The sequence below is a fragment of the Xiphophorus couchianus genome, chromosome 3 (genome assembly GCF_001444195.1).
Source record: "Xiphophorus couchianus chromosome 3, X_couchianus-1.0, whole genome shotgun sequence".
NCBI lineage: Eukaryota > Metazoa > Chordata > Actinopteri > Cyprinodontiformes > Poeciliidae > Xiphophorus > Xiphophorus couchianus.
Window position 1 is genome coordinate 22,301,404 of NC_040230.1, and position 26,814 is coordinate 22,328,217.

General features: G+C 35.7%; 1 protein-coding gene across 1 annotated transcript in view; it reads right to left on the bottom strand.

The window, feature by feature from the left end:
• dnah5 (dynein, axonemal, heavy chain 5) overlaps positions 1-26,814 on the bottom strand; it is a 92,478-nt gene that overhangs the window by 62,035 nt on the left and 3,629 nt on the right. The window contains exons 2-36 of the mRNA XM_028012637.1: positions 20,369-20,503; positions 19,737-19,821; positions 19,442-19,602; positions 16,804-17,022; positions 16,370-16,507; positions 15,054-15,230; positions 14,763-14,876; positions 14,535-14,642; positions 14,195-14,317; positions 13,754-13,969; positions 12,479-12,505; positions 10,890-10,997; positions 10,385-10,470; positions 10,087-10,294; positions 9,839-9,952; positions 9,455-9,661; positions 9,105-9,185; positions 8,248-8,338; positions 7,838-7,983; positions 7,475-7,625; positions 7,059-7,313; positions 5,934-6,130; positions 5,695-5,788; positions 5,201-5,343; positions 4,760-4,836; positions 4,555-4,679; positions 4,212-4,447; positions 3,628-3,846; positions 3,029-3,091; positions 2,457-2,695; positions 1,888-2,035; positions 1,685-1,777; positions 864-1,063; positions 532-685; positions 75-238 (exon numbers count right to left, since the gene is read on the bottom strand). Of these exons, the coding sequence (XP_027868438.1) occupies positions 75-238; positions 532-685; positions 864-1,063; positions 1,685-1,777; positions 1,888-2,035; positions 2,457-2,695; positions 3,029-3,091; positions 3,628-3,846; positions 4,212-4,447; positions 4,555-4,679; positions 4,760-4,836; positions 5,201-5,343; positions 5,695-5,788; positions 5,934-6,130; positions 7,059-7,313; positions 7,475-7,625; positions 7,838-7,983; positions 8,248-8,338; positions 9,105-9,185; positions 9,455-9,661; positions 9,839-9,952; positions 10,087-10,294; positions 10,385-10,470; positions 10,890-10,997; positions 12,479-12,505; positions 13,754-13,969; positions 14,195-14,317; positions 14,535-14,642; positions 14,763-14,876; positions 15,054-15,230; positions 16,370-16,507; positions 16,804-17,022; positions 19,442-19,602; positions 19,737-19,821; positions 20,369-20,503 (5,102 nt within the window). The remainder of the gene's footprint in view (positions 1-74; positions 239-531; positions 686-863; positions 1,064-1,684; positions 1,778-1,887; positions 2,036-2,456; positions 2,696-3,028; positions 3,092-3,627; positions 3,847-4,211; positions 4,448-4,554; positions 4,680-4,759; positions 4,837-5,200; positions 5,344-5,694; positions 5,789-5,933; positions 6,131-7,058; positions 7,314-7,474; positions 7,626-7,837; positions 7,984-8,247; positions 8,339-9,104; positions 9,186-9,454; positions 9,662-9,838; positions 9,953-10,086; positions 10,295-10,384; positions 10,471-10,889; positions 10,998-12,478; positions 12,506-13,753; positions 13,970-14,194; positions 14,318-14,534; positions 14,643-14,762; positions 14,877-15,053; positions 15,231-16,369; positions 16,508-16,803; positions 17,023-19,441; positions 19,603-19,736; positions 19,822-20,368; positions 20,504-26,814) is intronic.

The following is a 26,814-nucleotide window of genomic DNA, read 5'->3' on the forward strand; positions in this document are numbered from 1 at the left end:
CTTGCACCTTCAGATGTTTTGAAATATTTGCCCCCCAAACCAGCATCCATATTAGTTGAGTAAATTGGGCTCACCCTGTAAGTGACTTCTGACAGATCTCCAGCTGTTCCAGCAGGTGAGGAAGCAGCTGGCCCATTGTCTCATCTCCCACACAGGATTGTACAACATTGGGCATTTCATGAGTGCGCATCATGATCTTCACCCAAGACTTATCAATGTTTGAGAAACGCTTTGCTTCCTAAAACAATTAATTTCAATATCATTAGCTGAGCTTACTGTAATGTTTGATAACTAGGATCAGTTGAAAAGTATGTGTGACTGAATTGAAATATTTTTTTGCAAAGTGTCTTGAGACGACATTTTTATTATGAGTAGGGAATAGAAATGAAGTGCATTAAAGCTATTAAAAAGAATGAAATACAAAAGAAAAAAAGCGTAAATGTACTGTACATTTGACAAAGCAAATAAAGGTACATTTATTTACTCTGTATTATGTAGTTGGAACTATCAACTGGAAACAATATTTTTTACCTTAGGCAGCTGTTTAGCAATGTCTCCACCTACAAACACAGCCTCCAGATAGATCCATAAATTCTGGACTGTCATCCAGTGTTCGATAATATCAGTGGTGTTAGAAAGGTTCTGAACCCACTTCTGGATCTGGGGCTTAAATGGGGTGTTGTACCTGTGGGAGAAATTGAATTTGCATAAAAACCATGCAGCGTAATAGTGGTGGCTTTTAAGGTCACACCAACATCCTCTTACATTTCTTCAACTTTTGGAGCCAGAAAATTCTTACAAAATTGTATTTAACTCCCCTAAGTATTCACAGTAACAACATATGAGAAGTATGAGTGACATACCGATTGCTCATAAGAGACCCCAAAATCATCAAGCTGTCCTCCATGCTGGCAATAATTTCTGATGTGCTGTCTCCTCTCAGAAGCAGCTCGCCTCTCGTCTTGAAGTTGGCAAACGTAAATGTCTTGTTGTCCCACTCAGCAATCACTTGCTTCAGTTTCTGCTCAATATCTCGCTCTTTAACGGCACTGATGCAGATATCCTTCGAATGGAATGCCAAGATAGATATTATGACATAAATGTGAATGAATCATTAATTAAAACACAGGATACAGTGCATGTGGTTAAAGTAAAAATCTCTACCCAGATTTTTAATTTGAAAAGACATGTAAATATGCATCAAATTGGGTTTATGTTGATGTATTATCATGCTACTAAAACACATTTAGTGATAAATTATCATTACTGTTAACAGAAGGAGCATCTTCATTGTTACTTTCTTTTACAGCAATAAGTAAAATATTGGATGTTTTAGTTGCTGCTTTCTTGTTACTTACAATTTTCAAATAACCAAACACCCGTCAGTCAAGATAGCCTGAGCAAATTCAAAATGCAGTTTTCAGATTATTTTAATTACTCAATAAAATCCCTTTGTGGCAAAGGACATAAAGGACATAAAGGAACAGATTCAGTAATGACAACATTATACCGAACAGTTAGGCTAAGTCTTTTCAGAAGTTAAAATGTCTTAGAAGCAAAACCAATAAAATATAAATTTATTGATTGATGCAAAAGGTTACTGAATGAGTACTTTGGGTTTTTGTTTATTTTTTTCTGAATACTCTCTAAGTTTCCTTTACATAAAAAGTAAAGTTCAGCTTACCTCAATTTCTTCCTTAAACTTCAGCAGAGGAGCCTCCATAATGTTACGTAGCCTAAATGTCTCAGATTCAACCTCAAATGTATGGCCAGTAACCTGGGAGATAAAAACAAAACAATTAATTTCAGCCAAACAATGTGTGTTTGATCAATCTAAATTTGAATGAAACATTTGTAGAAAAACTTGGTGCTTCATTTTTGACTAACTTCTGTGATTCTCTTCCAGTGGCGTGTCATCATGGCTTTGTTAGTCATGAGCTCCAGCAGGGGGCAGCACTCGCTGAAGTCATCGATAGTTTTCTTCAGATCCAAGAACGCCTGCCACTCCTTCAGGCCACGAGGAAGCTTGCGGCATCTGTTTAAGCAAATTACAGATGCCGTTAACATCTGTTGTGACTCATTTTGTTCATGTCATGACAAAATACAAAATTGATTGCAAGATTACAAAATATTTATCAATTTTAATTACCATCACAGTTTTAGTAGGTATTAAACTATAAATGAATAAATGATCTTGTTATTAAAGTTCAGTATAGCTTATGCTTAAAATAAAACATAATAACAAAATAGCCACACAAATAAAATACACACGTAAATAAGCTCAAAATGTTTTTGAGAACTTATAGCAAAGTCGCTTTACAATCAACCCATCCACAATAAAGGCAGCAAAGTTTCAGGCTCAGTAGAGAAGCATTATCTTAAAGTGTACGTTTTACAACATCAGATCATTGTGAAGTTTTATTTAGGTTCAAAGACAAACAAAAAAAAAGTTTAACCTTGTCTGAAAGTCTAGCAGCTCATTATTAATCCTCTCGATGTTGATGTCAGCCCAAAGGATGTCATAGTATCCATTGACTGTTTCAATGACATTGTTGTAAAGGCCATACAGTTTCTGTAGCAGGACCAGCTGTTTCTTGATCTCCAGCAGCTGAGGGTGTGGTGTAACTGGAAGTCCAAAGAGCTCCTCTCCTCCAGTAAAAGTTATGTACTTCCGGAATAGATTGTCAAATCGATTCTAAAAATGAAAAACAGCAACACAATCAATTGTGCAACTGTCTAGCATCTTAATGTAATATTGTATAAAATTAATTCACCAGGAATGATTTGGCTCAATTTTATTTTTGAATTAAAAAACACAAGTTTCCAAATATGTTTGCATGCACACAATAAAAAGCAACCATATTTATGTCATTAATGGTCAATAAAAAAAAGCATTTGTGTAAACACCATCTTTGTTTTTTAGAATTTGATATAGAATGGTCAGTAACTATATCAAAAACTGCCCTCCATTTCAAAATAATTCTGACATATCTACTATGTAATTTACACCCAAACAGCAAAAACAAACCTGGAACATGATCAGTCTGTCACTGGCATCCTGAGGAGCCAAACCCTCTACCATTGGCCCATCCTAGAGAGAGAGAGAGAGAAAAAAGCTTAGTTTAGTTTCTGCTATTGTAATGAGCAACAAACCGAAGTCCAACAAAAAAACATTTGTTGAAAAGTTAAGAAAATTAATTTGATTTTTAGAAACATCAAATCCTGGCACTTCTCATCAGTTCCTGATTTGAATAGTTTTTTTGTGTTGGGATAAAATATGCGATATTCAGTGTTCAACTGCATCAAGATGGAGTATGTGACTTTTGATGTGATGTCACAGTTTAATCTTTTTTCCCTGAACTAACTATAATAAAAAAATGGTCAATGCTCTGTGAGTGACTCAATTAGTCACACAGTTATTAGCCAAATTAATCAGCAAGTAGGCCATGCCCCTCAGTTTCACTTTTAGTTTTAAGCACCTGGGAGAGTTACTCTTCAGTAGCATCATTATTATTGGGTCATTGCTCCAATATTTGAGTAGCAGCGGTGTAATCAAGCACGCCCTCGCAATTTATGGTAGTTTTAAAGGACAACCTGAATCATTGAGAACAACAGTAATTTTTTTACCTTCTCATATTCCTTATAGAAGTGTTGGCAGTCCTCCTGAAAGGTCTCCACATTGCTGACAAGTTCTTCTCGGAAGTGTGGTTGCAAGGCAACCAATTCGTTTTGCACCTCAGTTGTTCGGGACAAGAGCTTTTCCCAGGTATAACGCAACGTATCCACCTTATCAACCTCCTCCTTGGCAACTGACAGACCATATTTATGAAGCATAGCATAGGACTCCTGTGAGGAGAGTAAACAAGGGGAATAGTTTTAACTAAAACAGTTTATGAATGCTGTCACAGTGACACATTCCTTACAAATAAAACATTATTTAGTATAAATCAGTGTATCTATTTGTACAGCTCTTGATTATCTTGCTGAATATTGTTATTACTGTATGGTCAACCCAGAACTAAAAGTTAAAAACACAAATAAATGTGAGAAAACAAAACCAAAGAACAACCCAAAATCAATATTGGCCACATCTGAATAATTTTAATTCATATTTGGAATCTACATTTTAAGCTTTTGTCTCCGACTGTTTTCTAATGAAGTGCCTTTCCACAGAGTCAGAAATGATCATGTTAAAAAGGTGTATGGCTTACCTCGATCGGTCCAACTTGAAAATCAATATTTATCTGATGCTCTCTAATTTCTTTGAGTGCAGCCATTGCGATGCGAATGTCGTCTAGGTCTTTGATCTGCCGATTCAGTTTCTTTCCTGCTTCATCAACAAAAGCAAAGATCTGCTCCATGTCTGCGCGATATTTCCTGTTACAATACAGCCCATAGTCCACCATCCAGTTCTTAGTTTCAGCTGTGAGGGACATCTTCAAGAATGCTTGAAAAAAACCCAAAAAAAAACAGAGTGAGCAACTAGAGCTCGGTTTAATTTTCAATTTAAAGTTGTTTTTTTTTAGGCTTATACAGATGATAACCTGATCTCACCTGTGAATAAAGCTAAGGCTCCAATAGTGATGTACTCTGGTTCAGAGTTTATTTTGAGTTCGAGATCCTGATAAAAGATTATCTGGCTCTCAAAATCTGATAGGAAAGGGCTTCCCTGGATAAATCTGATAAAAAAACAAGAAATTTCTGTTTCAATATTTCTAACAGAACATTAATTAAAGATTATTCTCTCATGGAAAAATACTTTTGCAAAGTGTCTTCACGATCTTTTCTCCAGATGTGGTGATAACTGGCAAAACGATCAAGAGCAGCTTCTACTTCCTGCAAAATAAAATCAAACGTGTAATAACAACTAAATACATGGGGAACAAGAGTTCCTGTCAATATTTATCACTTTGCTCATTTGGTTTGCTCAGCGTAAGAGTCTCTTTCTAGAAAAACTGATACAACATCCAAAATAAGCAAGTTATTTTTTTTTATCACAATACTACCAAGCATCATTAAATACTGATTTGAAAAAAAAGTGTTATAAACCTGTATATACATAACCCTGACTTCAATGAAAAATTGAACTTCATTTTGGCAAATGTCTAGTCTATGCATTTGCCTTTTAAATGCTTAAAAATGCTTTATTGAAAACAATTGAGATCGTTTTCTATAAGGATAAATAATGAAGATCATCTACCTTCTTAGTTGAGGTGATTGAGCTGCTGAGAACAGACACCAACTTAACTATCTCCTTGTTCTCAGATACACTCTTGTAATAATTTCTTGTTTGGAATGGAATAGCTTGAATCACAGATGCTGAAATCTCTGAGCTGGTGCCATCTGAAAAATATATTATCTTATTCATTATTAAAGAGGACATATGCGTAAATACATCTGTGAGGAAACGTAGATGTACGTAAACATGTTACAATAAGTTTTATTTTACTAATTCTATTGAGTCTGGTGTATTTGAGGTGGTGTTATCAACATTTTGAAAAGTCATTTTTGATGGATTGTGTCACTTACATCAACACATCTCTGTCTAGTCAATCAAATGATTTGCTCTACTAAACTGTGAAATAAGAAAACGATGCACATCGTAAGCTTGATAAGATGAATAAATGTCAGAATGAATCACTGAAAGGCTGAATAGGTGAAGGTCAGTTGGGTGAGCAGAAGTCTCCTTCATACCAGTCACACTCCTGTGTGTCGTTGCTTCATCATCTGATTCACTCTCAGAGCTGTCTTGTTTAAGAGCCGCCATCCGTCTCTCATTCATTTTTTTCTATAAAGTGAAATTTAAATAAAAGGAAATATTGCAGGGATTTTTTGGCTTACCAGGCTAGAACATTGTGAGCTACGAAAAATACATGAACAGTTTATAGTTGTTCTACATGATCACAGTCATGGTCACTTTAATGTTAACATACCTTAGAGATTCTTTCTTTGCTCCACTGACCTACTCCTTTGCTCACACTGACCACACATTCAACAGCCCTGTTTAACGCCTGCTGGACCTCCTCCAAACCTGGAACCATGACAATGTTCGGTATAGAGAGGGTCACATTGGCTCTGAAGATTGCCTGCTGACCACTGTGTTTCCCATGGCTCAGTGCAGCACTTTCACCTACCAGGGAGAGAATAGGGAAACATTACATTGAGATTCTTTTTTATCAGTGCAAAGCTCATTTCAAATTTGTAAAAGGTTTCAAAAATATGAAAATATTAGATGTGATATTTGGCTATAAACACACGTATGGAAATGTGTCTGTGAAAAATAGTCTAAGTGTGGGGGAGGCTTTGTTTGGTTTGCATATATTTATGTGTGGGGAAAGCAAAAACAAATAACCTTTGGTAATAACAATTATAGGATGAGAATGAAAACAAGAACTCATTATGTATGGAACAGTTAAGGTTATTATTCATACCGCTGGCATACAAATGAAAAATTGCTCCCAGTCAACCAAGAAGCTTTTCTGAAAGGAAACAATACATTCTTTGATCACAAAAGATCAACAAATGTAAAAGCAGTACCCGCTTTGGAAAAAAGTGTTTTTGTTTTTTTGGGGACAGGGGCTTACCTTTTGCTTAAAAATGGCATACCAGAAATGAATTGACACTTCTCAAATTTCAAAGGAAAAAACTTTGTCAATGAAGCAACTAAACTTTATAATTGGTCGCTAGATCTTTGCATGTTTCGCCAGGAAGGTCTCCATACAATCACCCTAATCTGTAATTCCCTTCACAAACACTCTTTTGAATGTAGTCACCTGCTGGGCCATTCAAAAATCTTTTAACTTCAAGCGAGAATATAAAAAGGCAGTTTTATTAATGATGACAACACCAGCTGCTAACGCAACATGGTAAATTTTCAACATTTTAACTCCATAATTATTTTGTCTTTGTTTTAAAATACTAAAACCTTTTTTACAGTAGATTTCTTTGAAACCAGCCAAATAACTCTCCTCTGATATACTGATGCTGTGTCTGTTTAAATCCTGTATTTTCCGTGATTTCCTCTTTAAAGTAAAGACTATTTATTTGAGTAGACCCACCCAAGAAATGCCCAAGTGATGAGGTTTGTATGCGCTTGCGCAGCATCTCCAAGGTATTGTATATCACTTTGAGCAAAGCCTCCACATTTCGGTGGTTGAAGTAAGAAAGAAGTTCCTGTGCTTCCTCTTCCATTACTTTCATCAAATCTTTCTTCTTCCTCCTCTTCACTAAAGGAGAGGAAGGACCTGAAGTAGCATGAGGAAGCAAAGTGTTTCTGGAGAAGAGATGGCTTTCGGGGGGGTGTTCATCTTCACCTAAACAACACATATACAGTGAACATCAACTGCAGTTGCAGGAAACAGATTTCTGATCCAGTTATGTTCAACACTTCAAGGTTAGGCCTTTTCTATCACTTTACTGCAGAACAGGAACAACAACAGTTCAGGTTCAAAGTGATGCTTGGTCTTGTTCTCACCAGAGTTTTCTTCCACGACCTTCACCTCGCCCTTCACCTCCTCCTTCTGACCGTGGTCAAACTCCATCAGCATGTTGATCAGTTCATTGGTAGCCTCTTCCACGAGTGTGCTCTTAAGGTGTAGCTTCTGAGCTTGTTTTATGCACAAGTCCTACATGCACACAGGAAAATAAAAGTAAAAGTCTGATACGAAAAACGGTTCTATAGATGTGCAAGTCATGGGGCTCTTCAATAGTTTGCTTTAGAAAACTCCATAAGTCTTTACAATTTTAACACAAGTGAGCTACAAAACCTACGTGGCAGGTTCACTGTGCAAAAACAAACAATTTGTGACAGAAATGTCATTCATTCATGTCTATTTACCCTGGTGGTCTTTACAAATTCTTCACAGGTGATAGGTTGGTCTTCTGGCAGAACACACAATGTGGATACACTCATCTCCTGCAGTACAGCATCTATTCTAAACTCCACCAAGTCATTCACTCTGTCTATTAATAGCTCCAAATCAGCTGGGGATGAAGAAGAATCAAAAAGAAGTATATGAATCAAAGACCACAATTTGGGAGGACTGGGGTTATAGCAAAGATAAAACAGCTGAAAACAGACAACAGGAGAATATACTGTATACAGTATATTTAAGTTGCTTGTGTGTACACAAAAAGTCAATTAATTTAAATTTTACAATATGCTGCCAGTGCTGACTTGCAAGATGTCTTATGTGTCAGCAAATGAGGCATCGATCTGGCTGGACTTTCTGTTTAATTTTTGCTTACCCAGTGCTTTGTCAATGCGGCTTAGATACTTGTCTATGCTCAGAGATGTCCAGCTGAGGAAGGTCAAACCTGGCTGAATAGTCTCATCCACCTATGAAATAAAAGGCAAATCCTATTTATTTTAAAAAATTAACCAAACTGTGGATTAATTCATTTTATTTCAAAAACAATACCACAATGTGTCAATGACTTGTCCCAGAAAAAGGTGAAAATTATTTTTGATCTACTGGAAATAGATTAAGAAAATGTACTTCCTCTGGTAAACAGTACTTAATGGCATAGACCTTTTTTTTCTAAATATTTCTTTTTTCCCAAAATCAAATTAATAAAAAGGAAAACTGTGTTATAATTCATGTTATATGCATGTGTTGAAATGCACAGCTGGAACCTGGTTACAGTAATTATTTAAATACAAATGTGTCACAAAACTGAAGGTTGAGCTATAAAAATTAGAAAGCCATAATCTATTTACACAGATTAAAACACGACAGTTTAGGATGCAAATTTTCTGCTTTGCTTCTGATTGCAGAAATAAATTTCTATGTATTACCTCCACAAGAAATTCATAATTGGCCAACAAAATGTTTACACAACAGCTCTAATCAGCCTTTCTTCTGCTACTCTGATTGGTATTAGTTTCTGTAAAACTAACATTGGTTAAATGGGCCTGAATATCAAACAGGCTGACAAATTCAGTGTTATCCAAAATAACTATTTATCTAAGTTCAGGAAAAGTCTGGAGTTTGGTTTTCTAAGTCTGGATAAGCACTGAGACATGGGCGTTTACAGGTCGAAATGCATGATAACCACTGAAATTATTTTACACTATTCAGTTTACTGTCAATTAAACATCTCACCTTAGCAACATGTGGCATGGCCAGTTGTTCAAATACAGGTTGAATCTTGGCTCGCACTCTGGTGTTTTCACTCATCATTAGCTGTGGAAAAAAAAACCCTTTTTATATTCTTGGCACAGTAAAACAAACAATATTAAAATTTCGAAATTGAAAATCTACCAGTGGATATAAAATTAATGGTTTTCTGTGATTATTTTTCTGCAGTGTCCTCAATTTTCAACTATCTTTTTAAAATGTATATAAAAAAGTTTTTAAAAAGTTGAAAAGTAAGACATTTTAATGTTGTTCCTAATATATCCTCTATAAGTTCTGGGTCTTTTAAGATAAATGCTTCTGTGTGGAATATTCACCTGTAATTTATCATAGTGTTTCTTGAGTATATCCTGTTTCTGCTGCAACAAAACACCAAAGGGAGGAATCTCCAGGTTCATCCGCTTCATGCAGTCAGTCTCCCTGATCTGCGTAAGTATTTCTGGGTCAAAGTTCACATACAGCTGTCCTGTCACTGAAGGCCTGACCAAGAGAGAGGCCTTTAGGCCAGCCCTTGCATATTCCATCTGTATGCGATTTCCGTGTGTTGTCAGAAAAAAACAAGTGGAAAAACATGTTTATGAAGATATTTTTGTCTGTCAAAAATTGTAATAGCAGTTACAATTTTACCATAATACTATGGTAATAGTATTATTACCATTTCAAATAATAAATACTATTTTCTTATTGTCAATTTATTGCACCTTTTTCATCCAGCTGTGATGGTACATAATTTCATACTCCAACAGGATCCCTGCTACTCTGTTAAAGTTCCTGATAATCTTCTTGGCCTCTGATGTGGCAAGAACACCTTCACGCTAACCAGGAAGAGAATAATAATAATAATAAAAATAAATAAATAAAAACCTATGTAAATGTAAAAAAATCAAACAAACCATATAAAAATAATCAAAATCTGTCATAAATAAATTTTAAATAAGTTGTGTAAAACCTTTTCAAAGAGATCCATGGGAGCTCGAATTCGGCTGTACAGCTGACGAGCCCACATGATCCGAGCCGCCACAGGTGGCATGTTCCTAGCAATAGGAGGGTCCGATTTTTGCTCTGCATAGACATTGGAAACCATTTCAAGGTCCCGACCGTAGTTCTGCAAGATGTGCTGGTACTTTTCATTAATTCCAAGATCAGGAATGCCCAGTCTGTTTCAGTATTACAAAAGCGTAGAGGCAGTTGCATTTAATCAGCCCTAAAAACTAAGCAGTAAAATAAATAATGTGAGCGGAAGTCACCTTTCAAATTTTTCCAGCACATTTAAAGCTCTTTCTGTATTTTGAATTTTTTCAAATGTACTATCCATGAAACTCTTCAGCTGGTTCTGGAAAAACAAACACATGAAGCAGCAATGATTATTGAACAACGAGAAGAGTCTGTCACAAAGTGTTAATCAACTCTGAAATCCACTGATTGCAGTCTAAAACAATATATCCGAGCAGAGAGGCTCCAATCAATGGACAAGTCTATACTTGATTGCAAATATGTCTTAAAAGTAGAAAAGAAAACAAACAAAAAAAAAACACAATATGTGTCTTTTTCCATTTCACCTAAATGTAAAAATAATATATAAAACCAAATCTACCCAGGCTGGCTTGTCTTCAAAAAAAACCCAATAGTTTATTCTTACAGTACATCCCCTTTCTTTCAGATTCTTCATGCACACATGGAAAATGCTATTCACCTATAGATAAATTGGTTTAGACCAGAAGATATAATTTGATGACTTTGCAAATAACTTACATGGAGCTCAGAAGTGCTTTTGCAGAATTCCTCAAAATCAACATCAAAGTCAGTTTTTCTGTGGTCTAGAAAACTGTAATTCTTCTTTTTCATGTTCAACACTATAGCCTGTCAGACACGAACATAAAATCAAAATCAGTTGAGGGTGTAAGTTGCGTATCAAGCATGTTTTCAGATTGACAGTTTGTTAGGTGTCAAAACAAACTTTCATCACTTAAAATATTCTACATTCTAAATTTGAACTCTTTACAAATGTGTTAGTAAGCAGGTGGTGAGAGGAAAATACCTTTAAATATCAATTAAAATATCACACCTTACAACACAGCACAATTATACAATGCATTTCAAAAGTATTTTTTAACTTTTTCACATTTTGTCATGTTACAACCTCTTTGATGTATTTTATGTGTTCCATGTGCTGAGATTTTACGTAGTGGCCGACACAAAGTCATAAGTGAAACTTACATGGTTTTCAAGATACAGCAACCTCAACGGTAAATCACAAAACTCATACATGTTGAGATCAAACTTTTCTATTCCCTAAACTGGTCTGCTTACTGTAAATGCCTGTCTCTTGTGAACTGTTACCACTAATGCTTAATTACACATAAGCAGACATGCTGAGAACTGTTGGCTAAGCTATGTATCACAAATCTGTCATAATCTGTTATTGCAACAGCGTCTTCACAGGTCTGTCCAACAAATCAATCAAACAGCTGCAGCTGATCCAGAATGCTGCTGCTCGCGTTCTCACTAAAACCAGGAAGATAGAGCACATAACACCAGTTTTAAAGTCCCTACACTGGCTCCCTGTAGCTCAAAGAATAGACTTTAAAATACTGTTGTTAGTTTATAAATCACTGAACGGCTTAGCACCACAATACATTAAAGATCTGCTGTTGTTGTATGAACCTTCCAGATCTCTCAGGCCTTCCGGTTCTGGTCTGCTCTGCGTCCCCAGAACCAGAACCAAACGAGGAGAAGCAGCTTTCAGCATCTATGCATCACAAATTTGGAACAAACTTCCAGAAAACTGTAAAACAGCTGAAACACTGACGTCTTTTAAATCTCAACTAAAAACCCACCTGTTTAGAATTGTATTTGAAATGTAATCAATTACAAATTTATTGATGGAACTTGACTTAATGTTGTGTTTTGATTGTCGATTCTATCTTGCATTGTGTTTCTGTGTTTGTAATGATGTAAAGCACTTTGAAATGCCTTGCTGCTGAAATGTGCTATACAAATAAAATTTAATTGATTGATTGAAAACATTGTATTCCACTATATACTCATACTCATGAGTACTTTGAAACAGTATAGAAGAAAATATATCGTCCAAAAAAGCAATTTTATTCTCTAATATATCAGAGTAAACAGCAATGGACAGTTAAGATAAAAATAAAGAAAAAAAGGGAACAAATTTAAAAAAAAATTACCAATGTCAATGTTCCATGCAGTTATTATTGTCATTAAAAAATGTGCTGAAATATTCGGTAGATATTAGATCTACAACTGCAAGTTGCAAACTACAAAAATAAAAATAGATCATGCATTGCTAAGTGGTAAAGACCATGATGAAACATTACCTCCCATTTTGCCTGCATTTCGGCAGACTGTACATCGAAGGAAGCAAAGAAAAACAAAAAAACAAACAGTACAGCTCACATTAATATACATTCTAATTTTGCATGGTCATTTAATTCCAGTATCATTTTATGACCAAGGGCAAAAGGCAATACAATTTAGTTTTGCAAACTAGGGGATAAATCTATCACCATAACAGAGTTTTTGCAGTCAGATTTAGTTCTTTTAAATGAGCTGCACTGATTGTGCATAATTTAGTAAAGTAATGAAGACACTGTTTGGATAACAAATGTTTTGACTGTGGCAAAATATTAGATGAAATGTTCTTTGATTCTAGTACTATAACCACTATAATGAAACAAAGCTGAATTTCCACAGTGAAGTGAAAAGGAAAAATAAAAAGACAAACCAAATCAGTTTAAAAGGCCCATGATAAGCAATTGGTTCTATTAAAATATGAAACGATAAAAATGTAATACACATTATAAGAACAGAGAACTATGATGAAAGGCCTCTTTAAATGGTTTATTGCTAATTAAACTACCTCAATAGTATGACAGCAAGGTTTCCCCCAGAAAACTTGCTAAGCCTGGTGGTTGGGTGCTCAGCAGTCATTCATCCAGTAGCCTGTCATGTTTTTGAGTTTAAAAATGTTTAAAGTTGACAAGAAATTTAAAAATATCACTTGATAATTATGTTATTGGAAGATTAATATCTGAACACCAACTATAAAGTCTTAAAAAATGCAAACATTAAAAATAAATAAATAAATAAATAAATAAGCAATGCTAAGCATGGTGGGCTGCCAGGCTTATAATACCCTGGGGGGAACCCTGGATACTATGCAATTTTCTACAAAACACATATTTTATGTTTTCACCAAAGAAAACTCTTAGTATATGTCAATGAAAGCCCGCATTTTATAATGCCACATTATTTTTTTCTGTTTCTGAAATATATTTAAAGTAATTGCTAAATTTATGTTATTTTCATGTAAACACATACGGTACATGTACAATTTCTATAAAGCTCATATACAGTATGTATATCTAATGCATGTAAGCTGTGAGCATTTAAAACCAAAGTCAAATTCCTTCTTCGTACTCACAATCTTGACCATTAAAGCAGATTCTGATTAATTATCTTTCACCCACAAGAAAGTGAAAACCATTACTGCAGAGGTTCAGCTAGCAGAAATAATGTCAACATTTTATGGAATTCAATTCTGCACCATGAAAAGAACTTCAAATTTTAATTTGGAAATAGTGTACACCTACTTGAAATCTGGTGGCTATTGTCTCAAGTCCTTCAATCTTGGAGTCCTGAAGTGCAGAGTAGGTGGAGATGGTGTCAAACATTTTGAGGATCTTGTTTAGACGTCGCTGGAATGTGTCAAACTTCCCAAAGATGTACATCTCACTGATGTCGAACTTTCTCTGAGATGGAGATTGCTCCAGCTCCTTCTTCGTTTTATGAAAACACCGCTGGTACTCCTGTGCAACACAGTTTGAAACAAAGCAAACTCATCCTCATCCAACTGATGCAGCTGGGTTGCATCAGTTGCAACCCAGCTGAACCGTAATACTAGGACTGTTTGTTCGAAGACATAACTAAAGTAATTGATACCACATCTAAGAAATCATAATAGATGACAAATACATAGCAAAAAACCTGATGAATCAAAAAAAAAAGTTATTTCAGTAAGGAATATCCAATACCTGATTTAGATGAATTGCAGCTTTGATTTTATCAGCAACCTCTTGTTGAGGTTGGTCCCATATTGAATTGGAACCATTATTAGTGATGTAGGCTTTGCAAGAAGTGATCATCTGATTTGTGACCTGGAAGTACAAGAGGTTTTGTCAATTATTTTCAGTCTGTTTGAGAATTTTATCATGTGTACAGATTTTAAAACATTCACATCACTTTGCTGATATATTCCACCTATCTACTGCTATGCAACTTTCCTTTGAGTTGATTGTATTTAGAGACATTAAAAGCTATATCACAAGTGTCCTAATTTGGATTAGAACAAAGTAACCACCGTATTTATAGTACCTTAACAAAGAGTGATGTTATTTTTTCAGATGTGTTATAGTAGCGAGAAATGGTGTGAATCATCTTGATGGCATTGATCAAACCAGGGATAGCATCCACCATTGATACCTGAAAGGGCAAATATTTTCTTTTTGTAAAATCCTAACAATTTTTAGGAATGTTTGGTTCATTTTTCATACATAAGAAACATAATACATGTTTATTTTGTTTATTTTTTTTTTTACTTACAGGGTCACTGTTGTAGAGTGGATCACAAAACTTTTCTAAGCTGTAGAGATACTTCACGTTGTCTTTGGCCTCATTAGCTGCTTCAGTAATCCGTACGTCTAGTTCCCTCCATGACTAAAGAAAAGAAAAATATGCTTCTTGCGCTTAATGCATTGCTGTATTACATTATTCAACGTAAATTTACATAAAAAAGTTTAGAAGAATAAAATTAAAGTTCACTTAGACAGCAAAATAGAACATCTTTTCGACATGTGGTGCATGTTCCAGTCATGAATGAGCGTCATTTCTGACCTTAATGACTTTGGATTTGGCCAGTAAGAGAACACCCAGTACAGCACTGACTTCCGGGGTTTTGAGCTGGTCCAAAAGATAGTTGAAGCGAGCCATTCGTTTCTTCCAGTGATCCAGTTCAGCACGAGGCCCGAGGTCGTCAGCCTCCTTACGGAGCTGGTTACTCTCTGCGAGAACCTGGAGAACAGACCTATTGTCAGGATCTGTGTTTTTCTGTGCATTTATTTAGAGTTTTCTGTGTCCCTGAGTCTTCGTGTTGTCCTGTCTTCCCCTTGATTGTTTCCCAGGTGTGTCGCGTTTCTGTGATTACCCTCACGTGTATTTAATGTCACCTGTGTCTTAGTGTTTCTGTCTGGTCCTTGTCAATGTGTTTGGTCCATGCGTGTAGCCTGTTGCTACCAGTGTTGAGCCCCAGCCTTCCACTCTACTGTGCTGCCAGGTTTTGTGGACTTTTGGACTTATTTAAGTATATTTTCATCATTAAACTTCCATCATTCATCTCATCTGGGTCTGCTGCGTCTCCCTCACCGCTTTCACCACAACAGTTCATGGCACCTATGTGCTGTATTTGAAACTTAATTTATACCGTGTGTAATTAATTCTTACAAAGCAAGAACATATTTATCTGGACATAGTGGAGTTAAGTTGCAGGACATTTTAGACAGACTGTTTTGTCCAAACTATGAAATGTACACATAGTGATTACACAGTAGACATATATTGTCGCTACAGAGACTGATGTTTAAAAATTGAATCAGCCCCTAGCTGATATTCTAGGCTGCTAACTTTCTAACTCTAAATATGATTAGGTATTGCTGTATTTATGTTCCCTGAGCCTAACATAAATTGCAGATTGAAAGGTCAACGCTGTGCCTTCAAAGACTTCACAGTAAATCTAAGGATATTTAATTTATTCCATGCATAAAGTTCACAGATTTTCTCTAACTTGCACAAAAAAAGAGTCTGTGGTTATTAGCTGAGTGGTTACATAATGCCAGGAGCCATTATTTTAAAAAAAATGTCAAAACATTGGCGCAGTTTATTAGGCAGTTTATATGTATTGGGCTACCTCTACTGATAAACTTTAACAACAGCATTTACTTGTCCAGTTTTAACTTTTTCTTTATAGATCAAGTTATATTTTTACTATATTGTTGACGCATTCTGCTTTGTCATAGACAATTCAAGCAGACAGAAAATGAATCACCGCTCAAATCATGTCCTTAAGCAACTCGGCAGAACAGAAAAGCCAGCAAGACTGAAGCTAGTTTCCACATGAAATATAAATGGTGATACCTTGGAGAATATGTTCTCACCTGTTCTATCTGTTTGATCCAAACTTTCATACAGGCTTCTAGTTTTTCAGTGGTTTCTGCGCTGTTGGCTGCTGCCATGTAATCTGCTGGGGATTTCAACACCCGCAAGTCAAACGTGTCACACTCCTTCAAGGTAACCTGGTGGGAAAACAAAACATTTTTTTTTCCCTCTCTGTGTCTTTAAGCTACTTGAATCTGGATGCAAGTTTCTGCATGCATATCCATTTTTTTCTGCTTACAGTACAGATGTTCAACAGAAAGAACATGAACTTCAAATAAATGTCAAAGCTAGCCTTAATATTCTTTACCCTTTATTTTAAATGTTAAATATCTCTTGTGTTCATAGGATTACAATAATTGGTATTAATGTGATTTGAATTAGATGGCTGTCACATGCTATCTAATTTATTTATAAAGTGGTGTCTGTTGCGTACCTTTTCTTGTAGACTCTCCTGTGCACCCGCCAGAACAGATACAAAGCTTTCAAGTGAAGATATGAACTCTTGTTTTACACCCTGGGCCTGGGGACTAGCCAGATCACCCCAGCCATGGTTTATTTTCCTCAGTGTGGGAATAAAAATGTCTGAAAGCAACTGCTCCACACTTTTTAATAGTCCAACTTCTGTTGTATCCAACATATTGAAGTTCACATCCTGCAAATCCAGAAATATGTGCACTGATTACATAAATGAAAAATCATAGTATTTCATCTTATTTGGATTTACGTAAAACCATTTTTTCTCCAAAGCCAAAATCAGAAAAATTCTCCTGTGGTAAGCATAAAAAGGGGCTTAAATGTAAATACCGAAATTACTGCAGCATATGTCACAGAGCTACCATTGGAATTACATATAAAATCAAGTATAACTACCTCCACTCGCTGATCTTTGATTTAACTATCAACAAGTGTAATTATGTCAATAAATGGGAGGTTTACTACCAGTTACCTTAGTGCAGACGAATAAATGTGGTAGTTGCCATGACCTTACCCAGCTCCGCCCACAACCGACCCACCACAAGTCTCACAAGCAAAGCCTGCAGCGTTGTTTCTATGTAAACATGACTCGATTAGTGCATCATTTCTACCGGATTTTCACAATATATCAGCTACTATAATGGACAGAGGAACTAACAAGTTCATGTCATCATCTGGGAGGAGGTTACTGGTTTCTCAGTCACAAGCTGGTTGCAAACCTGAGGCCAGCAGGTGTCAGTCAGTTATGGTAGATCTGAAATTTGGTTTGATGACGTCAATATGAGAAGCTATAGACTGATAGGAGGAACCAAAGAGCTCTGTAAAGGTAAAGGCAAATCTTCTGAAGTTGGGATAGGCTATAATTAATTTAATTTCACATAATTACCACGGTAGAAGCCATTTGTTTGTTAAAATGTTATGAAATATATTTGTTCTATTTGATGTTTGTTGTGAATGACGTAAACTCACAAACGAACGAGGTAATTAGTCCAACGTTTAGAAACTACAGCGGCTGTAATGCGCCACAGCAAAGGTAAACAAAGGTAAAATAACCTGAACAGGTGATCAACTCAAAACCACTCCTACCTTTTTACTCTCTCTCTCTCTCTCTCTCTCTCTCTCTCTCTCTGTAGTTTAAGCACACCTGTTACCGTGGCAACTGTCTGCGCCCCGCAAGACTAGCAAAGATTACGTTAAAAACATAACATTCAGTCCGTTACGATATCAAGTTTCCAGGCTTGATATTTATTTCTCGATTATTAATCAGCGTTTCCCTGAACACAGCGATGGTTGATTGACTAGCTGTACTTGGTGCTAACGTGGCTAACACCAGTAACAGTTTAGTCCAAAGCCTTTTCTGCTAAAATAAAATCTTTAGTGTATGTCAGATACAGACACATTGCATATTGATCTGTTTAGCTAACGTAAGACTGTGTAGCAGACAGGCTTCAAGGTGTAGAAGTTGTATCAGTTCTGTCATTATGCTGTACTTAGCTAACGGGAAGCTAAGTGTGTTTGTGAGACGGCCACGCACGTGACCACGTAGAATGGGCATCAGCCAATGAAAAGCGGCCCCTCTGGTAAGGTCCATTAGCACACCTGTATTCACGCTCTACTTCTTCTTAAGTGTTTTATTGGTGGTTGGCAAACCAACTTAAGATGTTTACCACCACCTACCGTACTGGAGAGTGAACATCAATGACAATCAAAGGGAATTTCACTCGCTTTCCTCATGAGTCTCAGGAGATATTGTAAACTGTTCGTACTTTGGTTACTTAGACACTGTTTGTGGGTCTGGTCGACCCTCTGCATTTTATTGTTAACATTTAAACAGAAACAGAAACTTTTTTACATTTAAAATACAAAAAAGATGTTCACTTCACCTCAGTTACAAAAATATAAACAATGTGTATGGTTTATTTTTGCCTTTGAAAGAAAGCATTTTAAGAATGAAAAGTACCACTCATTCATGTCTGTTATATGACAAAAACAGAAATTAGTTCTATTCAATATATAAATAAAAGTCCATCTGTTCACAATCTGTGAAACAAATCTACATGGTGTATCATTCTTTCTCCTCCTTTTGCTATAACCTGTAGCAAACATAGTCTTTTACCAGCAGAGGTGATTAACTTTCCTGCAGGAAGCATGTGGGCAGCTACAATCAATGAACAAAACAACCTGTGATATCACAGTGTTATTGATGAACACCCCTGCTGTAACACTTATCTTTAGACCAAAGAAGCATTCATGGGCACCATTTATCCTTCAAGCTTCATTTAGACATTTAACATTTTAAAAAAAATGTTTTGTTAGATTTAATCAAATACCTTTTAGCACTATATTCCGACTGAAATAGATGTTGAAGTTCAGTTTCTTTTCTGTTGCCCCAGAATTTATTTGTTCAGAACAGGTAAAAAATATGCGTAATTTACTTACTACCGGGTTTTATTTTAGGGCTAATTCACAAGACAGTTAATGTGTAAAATTTCTCACGTCTTACTCTCAGAGTCAAGGCCAAAGTTGTATTTTAATCTGAAAACATTATTTATTCCTATTAAAAAAAGGTCTATGCTTTTATCAAAACTCTGACTCACTCTGTGTATGTTCTCGGAGGTTATTGCTTTCAAAGTGTTTGCTCTTGTGAAGAAGACGCAAACTCCGGTCAATGCCACATCCCTTCCATCAGTTACAAACACTTTCCTTATGTGACCAGGCTGGTGGGAATCAATCTGGGTGGGTGGAGAGGTTGCAGCTGCTGAGATAAGGAATTAGTCATCAGTCTTTGTTACTGCTGGATCATTTTCTATACTATCACTAGTAACAAAAATAATTGCACTGAAGATATTTAGTCAGTTTTGATTCACTGAGTGTTCTTTTTTTTCATGTTACCTCCTTCTGCGAGTTCAGTGTCCTGATAATAAAACATGAGGTGTGGAAGACCACTTGCCACAAAGAATTGTTCCATACGATCAATCTGTTCCAAGAAACCAAACAAATCGGCATCGTGAGATTTTGCAGACATTGATGAAAATGTTACATAACACTGAAAAAATAACAACCAGGCTGCAAAACAATATTTAAAAAATCCCAAACATAAAAATGCATAGTTTCAAAATCTTATGCAAAAACTATGTATATGAAAGCATTACAGTTCAGTCTAAATCACTCGTTTCTCAGTGCTAGTTGCGAAAATACAAACCTTAAACAAGTAGTTTATAAATGTGTGCTACTAATATGTAATAATGTCCTTTGTTAAAGTTATCATTGGACATTTATTCATTTGAAATCATGAATAATTTTAAATGAACTTCTTGACTGCTTATTGTAGTCTTTCCTAACTCTTTTGTGCTTCTGCAATGCCCAAGACAACAGGTAAAAATACTACATAAAAAGAAATGATTGAGAGTTTTCACTTGGTTTCTTTTCAAAATTGGCCAAACTATATTCTTTGTTTTTTGAAGGTTACTGTTGTTTTCTCCTAAAACAATAAGGAAATTTACGTGAAAGTTTAATTCAAACACCTGATTTCCTTCCAAAATGGCATCTTCAACATCAGACTTCTCCAGTCCCAGGCATGAAGCAACAATACTGAGGATGTAGTCATGTCGTCCGTCCAGCTGGGCACGCTTAGCCTCACGCTCCTCTTTTAGCTTTTGCTGCACAAAAAATGTACAGATAAATGTTATTGTTGTACTGATAAGGTTAAGCTCTGAAGTAAAAATTGATAGCTACTTTATGCTGATTAAGTACTGATTAAAAATCCACTAAGCTTAGGTAAAGTCATTGTGTGATTCAGCAAAAAGTAATAACAACCAATACATTTGACTATTAGATTAAATATCTTTTTAAAATTATTGTTGTTTACTTATTTTAACTTTTATTTTCCTGTTTATTATCAACGCAGACACAAAAATATTCAAATATTCATCTTAATTTTTAAGTATACAGTACATCTCCATTAGCATGTTTACGATCTGCACTGAGTTGCCAGATTTCACAGCTTTTTAACAATAGGATAACGCTGCACACTACAACTCCAGGAAACGTACCATTTGCTCTTTATCTTGGTCTTACACTTAAACAACAGTAGACAGGTAAAATTCTTTCTGTTCTTAAATTGTTTAAATTTATGAACAGGTCTTAAATTGTTTTTGCACAGGCTTTACCATGATCAGAGCTGGTGGTAAAAGACTCTTCTACGTGTCAAATTTAAACCTAAACTGCTGTGCATGTGAAACAAAATCCCAACACCTGAAAGCTGGTTCCAAAGCATAAGATATTATAATGAAGTTTCATAGTAAAACTTCTCATTCATTTTATGAAAAAATAGACCTTCCAGGGACTATAATAGCATATAAATATCATGGACCTTTACTCTTGTGCAGGTTTATTCCAACATAACTGATGCAGATCAAAAAGCAGCCAGATGGAGCTAAATATAAGACCACTGAAATCATAGCAAAGTTTTGAAGGATAGATTTCAAAGTATTACATAATTAGGGTCTGAAAGTTATGATTTATGGAAACAAAGGGTGTCACTAATACATAAAAGCTTAGGTGAATGAACATAAAAATACAGAGAGTTTTTTTTTCTCATCATTTTTATAAATTGATTGAGAAAAATTTGGGTGGAATTAGCTTCAGTGTAACTGCAGAAGAATAATCCTACAAAGGCTTCAAGGCTGAAAGGTGAAGGCTCAAAGTAGGAGTTCTTCTCAGTAAGACCCCGGGGGATTGGCTAGTGAGAGGAGGAGCAGGCCGGCTTCCTCATTTAGCCAGGGTGTCAGAGTTAGTAAGAGCAGTAGCACATTTGGCCATTGGAAGCGTTAGACTTTTGGCAATGTGCAAAACAGAATTTAGCAAGAAGGTTAAAAATGGTTTTGGTAAAGAGCCCCAAAGTGTCCCAATTACAGTTGTTGGTGGTCTAGAACAGTGGTTAGTGCTACTGCCTTAAGGATGATATTGAGTTATAATTTTGGAAAAGATTGAGTTTGCATGTTCTTCCACAATCCAAAAATGGGAATGTTAGATTAATTGTTTGTTCTACATTTTCCTTTGGTATGATTCCGTCTAAGTCTTTTAGGACTGTGTGTTTCTGCGTTGCCCTGTGATGGACTGGCAGCTTTCTCCAGACTATCCTGCCTCTCTCCCAACATCATGTCAAACAAAGGTATGATGCATTAGAGCTGGTCCCTATCAGAATAAAAAATTTAATTCTAGATTAATAGAAGCAAAAACTAAATAAGATTATAACTTATATTTTAGTTATAATCATTTTCTTTAACTAAAATGATTTTTGAAAATGAATGTTAAGAATATCCCTAAAAAATTATTTTCTTTCTTTTCAAAGTCAGGGAGAGGACAAGAATGACTTGTCCTCTCCCTGGCTTTGATTTAATTTAGAGTCATTATGTCTGACATTAAATCTGAGAAAGAAAAAAATGTTAAGGTGATGGAAAAAATAGACAAAGAGTTTTAGTTTCAGAAACCCATTTTCTCCACCATCTTCGTTAATCAGATTGAACCACAACAGAATATAAGGAGAGCCTTATATTTAGTTTTTGTTTGTTTTACTGTTCTCACTATTCTCTTTCTTATAAGGAAAATTATTGCACTACCAACCCCTCATAGGTGTCTAGTGGCAGTATGGTAGACTTGTAACTTGTATATTTTTTATTAGCTGCATTCTTTAAACACCTGAGTGACAAAGTGTAGCAAAGTGTATATCATTTTATTTATCAGATCTCCTTTAAGGTTGTAGACAGGAATTAAAGCAAGTTTAAATTTCGGAGATGTCTATGTCAAACCATTTAAAGTTACGATAATTCATATATTTCAAATAATATATTTCATTTATTATGTATGTGGGGTTTTAAAAGTAGAAGAAACTGAGTATTTTTATAGGGAATGTGATGATAGGCATTTAGACAAAGAGCTTTGATCAGCCTGGTGAGGGCTTTTAAAAAATCAAGCATAGGAAATGCGGTAATGCAATTAAATAGGGATAAGAGGTTGTTGTGGCTGATTGCAAGAGTCATGTTCAAGGTAATGGAAGAAAGTGGTAAGAGGACGGTTTCAGAGGTACGAAGTAAAAAAGGCTGCTCTACCTCTGCAACATTGTTTGACCACCAATTTAGGATGTCTGTGAGTGTTATTAGGCTTCACATTACAAGCCACATCATTCAACTCCAGTAGTTGCAAATCAATTCAAACAAAGAGTTTGCAGATTGTAGTCATAACTACAAGTACCTTACATCACTTACTGATGTTAGGTACATATAGGACCTTGTTTTTAGATTTGTAAAATTTAAAAGCATGCAGATACTGTACATGTTGCATTTTTACTCTTCAAAGTTTATTGTGAATTGACGTATGCTACTTCTAACTGTCTACAGTATACCATTAAGGTAATAGAATTGCTTCAAATTGTGATATTACTTAAGCGTTTTGGGACAATTGTAGTCCCACAAGTAGATAAATCAGGTTTTTTTTGCCGACTGTTGTAGACATGACAAAAACACTGTCTCGTGTGCTACTGAGAGCTTATTAGTGTGTGATGAGATGGGGCAGAGACCCAAAAATAAAAATAAAAAAATAGACAAGCGCTGACTAACCAGAAACAAAGAAATAACAGTTGTCCCCATTAAAGTTAACACACTAGTTTACAACATAATACCTGTTTCAAATTTGGATGTGTTTTGTTTAATAAAATCTAGTTTAGTCTTTCAGCAAGATATTTCTGATCAAATTGGTTACAATTCAGTTTGGAAGACTGGATCAGCCAAATATCCAACAGTCTTCCAGCACTGGAGTAAACTGGGCAGACAGCACCCACGTGAGCCTTTGCTGGTAATAATTCCCAACTAACAGGAACAAGGCTAAGAGATTACCAGAACCAGAAGAAGAAGCCAAAGCTTGTTCTGAGAAAAAAAAGCACACATATGATCTGCCTGGGGAAGTTTTTGTTTTAGAAATTATATGTACAAATCTAGGGTTTACAAAATGGCTATCTTCATTAACTAAGAGCATTCAATCCCCAACCTGTTAACAATTCAGTTTAAGTGGTTAGCATTGTCTCATTTGTTTATTAATCAATATATAAGTTGCATTACCATTAGTTTATTTATTGTTTTAATGAGCAGATGCAGTGCAAAAATAAAGTTTGCATTTGAAGAGACTTTATTTTACTTGTAAAATATTCGTCTCCTTCTTCTCATTAAGTGTACTGTTTATAGTCTCTCTGAAAAGAAACCTTGGCCAGTTTGAGACTTTAGTTTGAAACTGATAAAAATACTGTATTTAAACACACTGATGTAAAAACTAATGCTCTTCTTTAACATGTACAACCTACACTAGTAGTGAGACATTTTACCACCTATTCCACATACATACAGTACATATGTATCCAATTATTGTACTCTCTAAAATGGCTAAGATAAAGTCACTTAAATCAATTTAAAACTAAAAACAATGTCTGAGTAACTTCACTTTTACAGTGCCTTTAAAAAGCACAGCAAACTGATTCAACATTTTACAACTTTTCTCTGTATTGAGTCCTGAGTTTCTAAACAGCAACATCAAAAAGCAAAAATACATAATACATAAAGTGTTATGCTGCACATAAATTTAATGAGCAGGTGGAATCTATGCCAAAAGCAATACACAGGCACAAATCAACAGTTTCATCCAATGGTAGTCACCCACGTTTATTTCTTTGCAGACAGGGAAACCATTCAGAGGCAGACTCATGTCACAACAGTACAAACATTGAAATCCTTCAGAAGCTAACAAAAGCCCAGGCAGAGATAAGCCATGCCATATGGCAAGTCCTACACTAAACTGTCACCTCTGAAATTAAAAAGTAAACTGTTCTGACAAAAAAAAAATAAAAAAATACAATGCAACAGGTTATCATGTATGATGTGAAAAAATGGAAATATCATGCTGCCAAGCATAGAATTATAACAAAAACGAAAAATGGTTGAGTTTATTTCTGCTCGTTCCATTTCCAACTACATGGTAGGAAATGAAAGAGCTGAAAATGCCATTAAGCAGGACAGTAAGAGAAGTAGATGAGAACGGAAAAAAAATATTGTCAGCTGGCAACCTAGTCACTCAAATTATTTCTCTTACCCGAATGACCTTTGAAACAATTTGTCTCCAAAGCCTCTTCCTAAACATCTGCGACATGACAACTTGTTGATCAGCACCTCACCTCTCCTGCATCTTCTCGATGACCACCTATCACTTTCTCATCTGCATGTGCACTCTCACCTCGGAAGGGTTAGGGCTATCAATTGTCAGTGTTGACTACCCAACCAGCTGAGCTGCAGCTTGAAATGCTATCTACAGTATGTCTAATGGCCACTCCAAATAGAATTTGTGTTTAGCACCAGATGGAGACATGTGGAAAAACAAAAGTGAGTAGATGAGATCTGGTAATTAGTTTACAGATACTAAAGCATATAGGAAATTTCATTTTATCTTCTTCCCAGCATTTTATCCCTTGTTAGGATGTGCTCAGTGAGCAGAATGCAGTAGATAATTCGTTGAACAAAAGGTCAAAAGCAATTAAAAGTTAATTTTTAATTTATTTTTAAGTATAATGCATGAAACACCAGTAAAGCTTTTTTTAAAAATCGGTTTTGATAGTTGGATAGTTGTTGGAAGGATTAATTGAGCCTGATTGCATTTCAGCTGCCTGATTAATCTAATTTTAAGAACCGATTATTATTTTTCATGATTTTAAGTTCAGGACTGTTGAGAATCTGTTTTTTTTTTTTTTCATTTGACCTTCTGCTGACCGTATTAACAGAGCTGTGCTAAAACATTTTGTACCATCCATCCATCCATTTTCTGTTCACCCTTGTCCCTAATGGGGTCGGGAGGGTTGCTGGTGCCCATCTCCAGCTACGTTCCGGGCGAGAGGCGGGGTTCACCCTGGACAGGTCGCCAGTCCGTCGCAGACATTTTGTACCACTTGAGCTAAATTAGTAATTCTCCAAATCCAGTCCTCATGAGCCACTGCCCTGTAACTTTAAGGCATCTATGCTCCAACACTCCTGAATTATAAGGTCGAATTGCCTCCTGAGCATCACTAAGTGCTGGAGTGGACTCGTAATGAAGCATTCATTTGACTCTGGTGGTGGAGTCAGGATGCATCTAAAAACTGCAGGACAGTGGCTCAAAGACTGGCCGAAATTATACCAGTGCCACCATTTGCATTCCGAGGTCAAATAATTTAACCTGATAGCCAAATAGTTTACTTGTCTGTAATTAAATAGCCGTAGGAAGAGAGCTGTTTGAAGCAGCCTCATGGTGACCAAGGAACACAACAGAAAATAGATTTGTAGTCAAGACAACCTAACCCTAAGCTCCATTCAGTTAGATGTTTCCATGGCATTGCATGTCATTAAAGAGCTTGAGATAAAAACTTCCTCTTGGAAATGGTACAACCAACTTGTGTCTTAGGACTTTATACAAGATAAGTTCCCTCTGAAAAAGTAGCTCTAAGTGCAAATATTTCATGCATTTATTTCGTAACAAATATTGCGAAATATTTGAGAAAGGTTAAACCCATAAAGACCAATGAAACTTGATAAATGTGCCCACAAATCAATTTATCAAAGTTACTTTGTGTAGGAAAGTTTACCACAGAAAGACAGGTCAAAGTTTAGATGGCATTTTAATGAAATAACATTTAGCATAATATTTGAGGCTCAGTGACACATAAAAGCTATAATAACCAATAAAATCCCAAAACACCCAATTTCATTTTTTGTGACAACTATGCTAAATATCAACAACCCATGAACTACCATACCTCACAGAGGAAGAAGTACATATCAGTTTTAAACTTAATAGCTTCCTTACTCAGGGATACAAAAGAAACACAGCAGCTAATCAATGATGAATTACAGTCAGCCAACGCTAATTAAGCAGCTAGCTCGTCTGTAACATCAGAACT